Here is a 3110-nt window from a genome sequence, read left to right on the forward strand (position 1 = left end):
TTTTTCTCCGGTACCGGGAACCGAACTCACGACCTTGCGCTTGCCAGGCAAGCGCTTTTGCCGCTGAGCTAAATCCCCAGCCCCTTGGCTTATACTATTATCTCTATGTTTTTGACATATTTAGTAAATATTTAATATTGACCTATATTTCTTTTTGTCTTTAGAAGATAGTTTCATGTTTAGTTTTCTTGGCAATGATTTGAAATCTTCTGCATTTTCTTTTGCTAGGTATAACCCGGAAAAATCCCCGAACACCTCTTTCTGATCTTCAGGGCATGAATACTCTAAATGAAAAAAATCAGCAGTAAGTTTGATTTATGTTTTTAAGGAAGTATAGTAGAACTAGCTAATAATCTTAAGTATTTTTGTGACTTTAAAACTATGAAAAAAGTCAGGTTTTTTCTTTTTATCCTTAAATCCTTTATGAACGATGTGGTAAGTTCATATGGTAGAGTTAACAGAACTTGCCTATGATTGCTTCTGGTACAATGGCTCTATAATTTGAAGGAGGTTCTCCAGAAGATACTATACTGTGACTGACTGACTGACTACTGACTAACTAACTAAATAAATCTTATGTTATTTTCATGGGAATTAAAAATAGCAGAAGATTTATTTATTTATTTAGTTAGGCAATCAGTCAGTCAGTCACTCTTTTTGAGACAGGGTCTCACTATGCCTCTCTAGGCTAGCCTTGAGCTCACTTTGTAGCCCAGGCTGGTTTCAAATTTGCAAGGTTCATTCTGCCTCACTCAGCCTGCCGAGTGCTGGGATTATAGGTGTGTGCCACTACGCCTGGCACAAAAGACTTACTTATAAAACAGTAACCTGTTAGCCAGTTGGCAGAATTAATGAAGTCGGAAATGCTGTAAAATTAATGTTCTTAACCTAAAAATAAAGTTTAAGTAAATAACAGCGATGCTGTCAGTTGTGATCTAGGTCTAAAATTTGATGTACTCTATATAAAAAAAAAGAGCATGTAACTATTCCTCCAGTGAGAGATAAAACTCATTAAGGAGTTATAAATGACTTTGTATTGAAATATAATTTGAGAGAAAGCATAGGAGCTATCCACCAGGAATGGTAGCACCCGCCTGTAATCCCAGTGCTTGGGAGGGTGAGGCAGGCAGTTTTGTTTTGTTTTTTTGTTCTTTTTTAATTTTGAAGAGAGTAGTAAAAAAAAAAAAAAAAAAGAATTAAAAAAAAAAAAGAACAATAGCAGCATACCAGCTTTTTTTTTTTGTACTGGGAATTGAACTCAGGACCTGGTGCTTGTGCCACTGAGCTACATCCCCAGCCCTGAGGCAGGCAAATTGCCGCAAATTCAAGGCCTGAACTACATTGCGAAACCTTATTTCTAAAAACAAAACAAGACAAAACACTGTGCATATCATAAAGCAGAAGTCGTAGATTATTGCAGTCTCTGAATCCCTCAATATGTCTTAACTGAAACATCTGCATCAACAACTGGAAATGCATGTGTTCCCGTGTGCAAGTAGCTGATGTGAAGGGGTAGGTGTAGAATGGAATGTGTGAAGAAAATAAACTGGTCTGTATTGGGAGAAAATGTCATGTATTCATTCATTTGTTTTTGTTGTTTTCTGTTTTTTTTTTGAGACAGTTTTGCTTTGTAATTCAGGATGGCCTTAAATTTACTATGTAGACCAATCTGGTCTCAAACTAGTGACAGTCCTCCTGCCTCAGCCTTCCAAGTGCTGAGATTACAGGCATGTGCCACCACTCTTGGCAAGAGAAAATGCCTTTTAAACTAGTATTGTGTATCATTAGAATTTATCAGCAGCAGCACATAATAAATTGTATAAAATTACATGGTGAGCTTTATAATTAAGTGGTGTCTGTCATGATATGCTAATCTTGAGGCATTGAGAAACACATATGTTTCATTAAAACTCTTGGGTTGTACTACCATTCTTTAGGAGTTAGTACATTATTGGTATCTACATATTAGTAGACTGTGAAAGGCCTATTCATTTAAGAATAAACTGCTACATGTTGTGGATTCTGATTTCTAGTGTTGATACATATAAAAAACACATGATTTGAGAGAAAGCATAGATGCTATGCAAATGAACAGTGATGCAGAAGTGGTAGACTCTTTGATGGTCCATTTCAGCGCACCTCTTCTTGTGGGTCTGGACAAGCTATTGTTTACCACCTGAGACATTGTGTTAATAAAATGCAACAGAGAGAACAGATTTAAATATTTTCTTTGAAGGTTTACAGTGGAGTAATGGATTGCTAAAATTGTTTCAGAAAGGACATATTTTATGTGGTTTATAAAAATGAGTGGAGGGCTGGCAATATAGCTCAGTGGCACGGGCGCCTGCCTAGCAAGTGCAAGGTCCTATGATTCCCAGTAACAAAACAAAACAAAACAAAACAAAACAAAACAAAACAAAACAAAACAAAACACAACCAGTGGATTTTAAGGTTATCTTTTAGAACCAGTGTGTCTTGATATCACATAATAGAGATTGGAGTGATTCCTTATATGTTATAGTTAGGAAACTCAGCAGGGACTGGTAACCTCTGTTTTCAGTATTGCTCTTGACTTCTGTAGTAATATTACTACCCTTACTTATGTATACTGGTGCCCAGTTCCAGGACTTTCTCTTTATCTCTTACGTGGGTAAAGAAGGAAAGTTAAAGCCTGGAGAAGCAGTATGCTTTCCATGTTACACAGATATATTGCTTTTGTTTCTAGTGTGTTAGCTTTTCATCTTTGGGACAAAATGCCTGACATACGCAGCTTATTTTTTGACTCATGGTTTCAGAGGTTTTAGTCTAACATGGGCTGGTTCCGAGGCAGATACATCTGTGGAGGAAGGGTATAGTAAAGGAAAACTCTTCTTTCTGTGGCAGCCAGGAAGCAGAGTGGGGTTGGGAGACAGGGGAGAGGAAAGAGGGGGAAAGCTAGAGTAAGGCCAGGGACCAGACATTGTCCCTAAGGTCACATCCCCATGACCCGTTCAGATATACCCGACAGTATCCTTTTCTTTTCTCCTAGTGTCTTTTAAGCCAATCAAGTTGGCATACAAGATTAACCATCTTTTTTTTTTTTTTTTTTTTTTTTTTTTTTTTTTTTTTTT

At 37.0% G+C, this 3110-nt stretch overlaps 1 protein-coding gene across 7 annotated transcripts in view; it reads left to right on the forward strand.

Moving 5' to 3' along the window:
- Positions 1–3110, forward strand: part of Myo9a (myosin IXA) — a 207138-nt gene that overhangs the window by 107085 nt on the left and 96943 nt on the right. For all 7 annotated transcript variants that reach the window (XM_013518986.1, XM_013518991.1, XM_013518987.1 and 4 more), the window contains one exon: positions 229–304. In XM_013518986.1, the coding sequence (XP_013374440.1) occupies positions 229–304 (76 nt within the window). The remainder of the gene's footprint in view (positions 1–228; positions 305–3110) is intronic.

The sequence above is a fragment of the Chinchilla lanigera genome, unplaced genomic scaffold, assembly GCF_000276665.1.
Source record: "Chinchilla lanigera isolate Chin_1 unplaced genomic scaffold, ChiLan1.0 scaffold00049, whole genome shotgun sequence".
Taxonomy (NCBI): domain Eukaryota; kingdom Metazoa; phylum Chordata; class Mammalia; order Rodentia; family Chinchillidae; genus Chinchilla; species Chinchilla lanigera.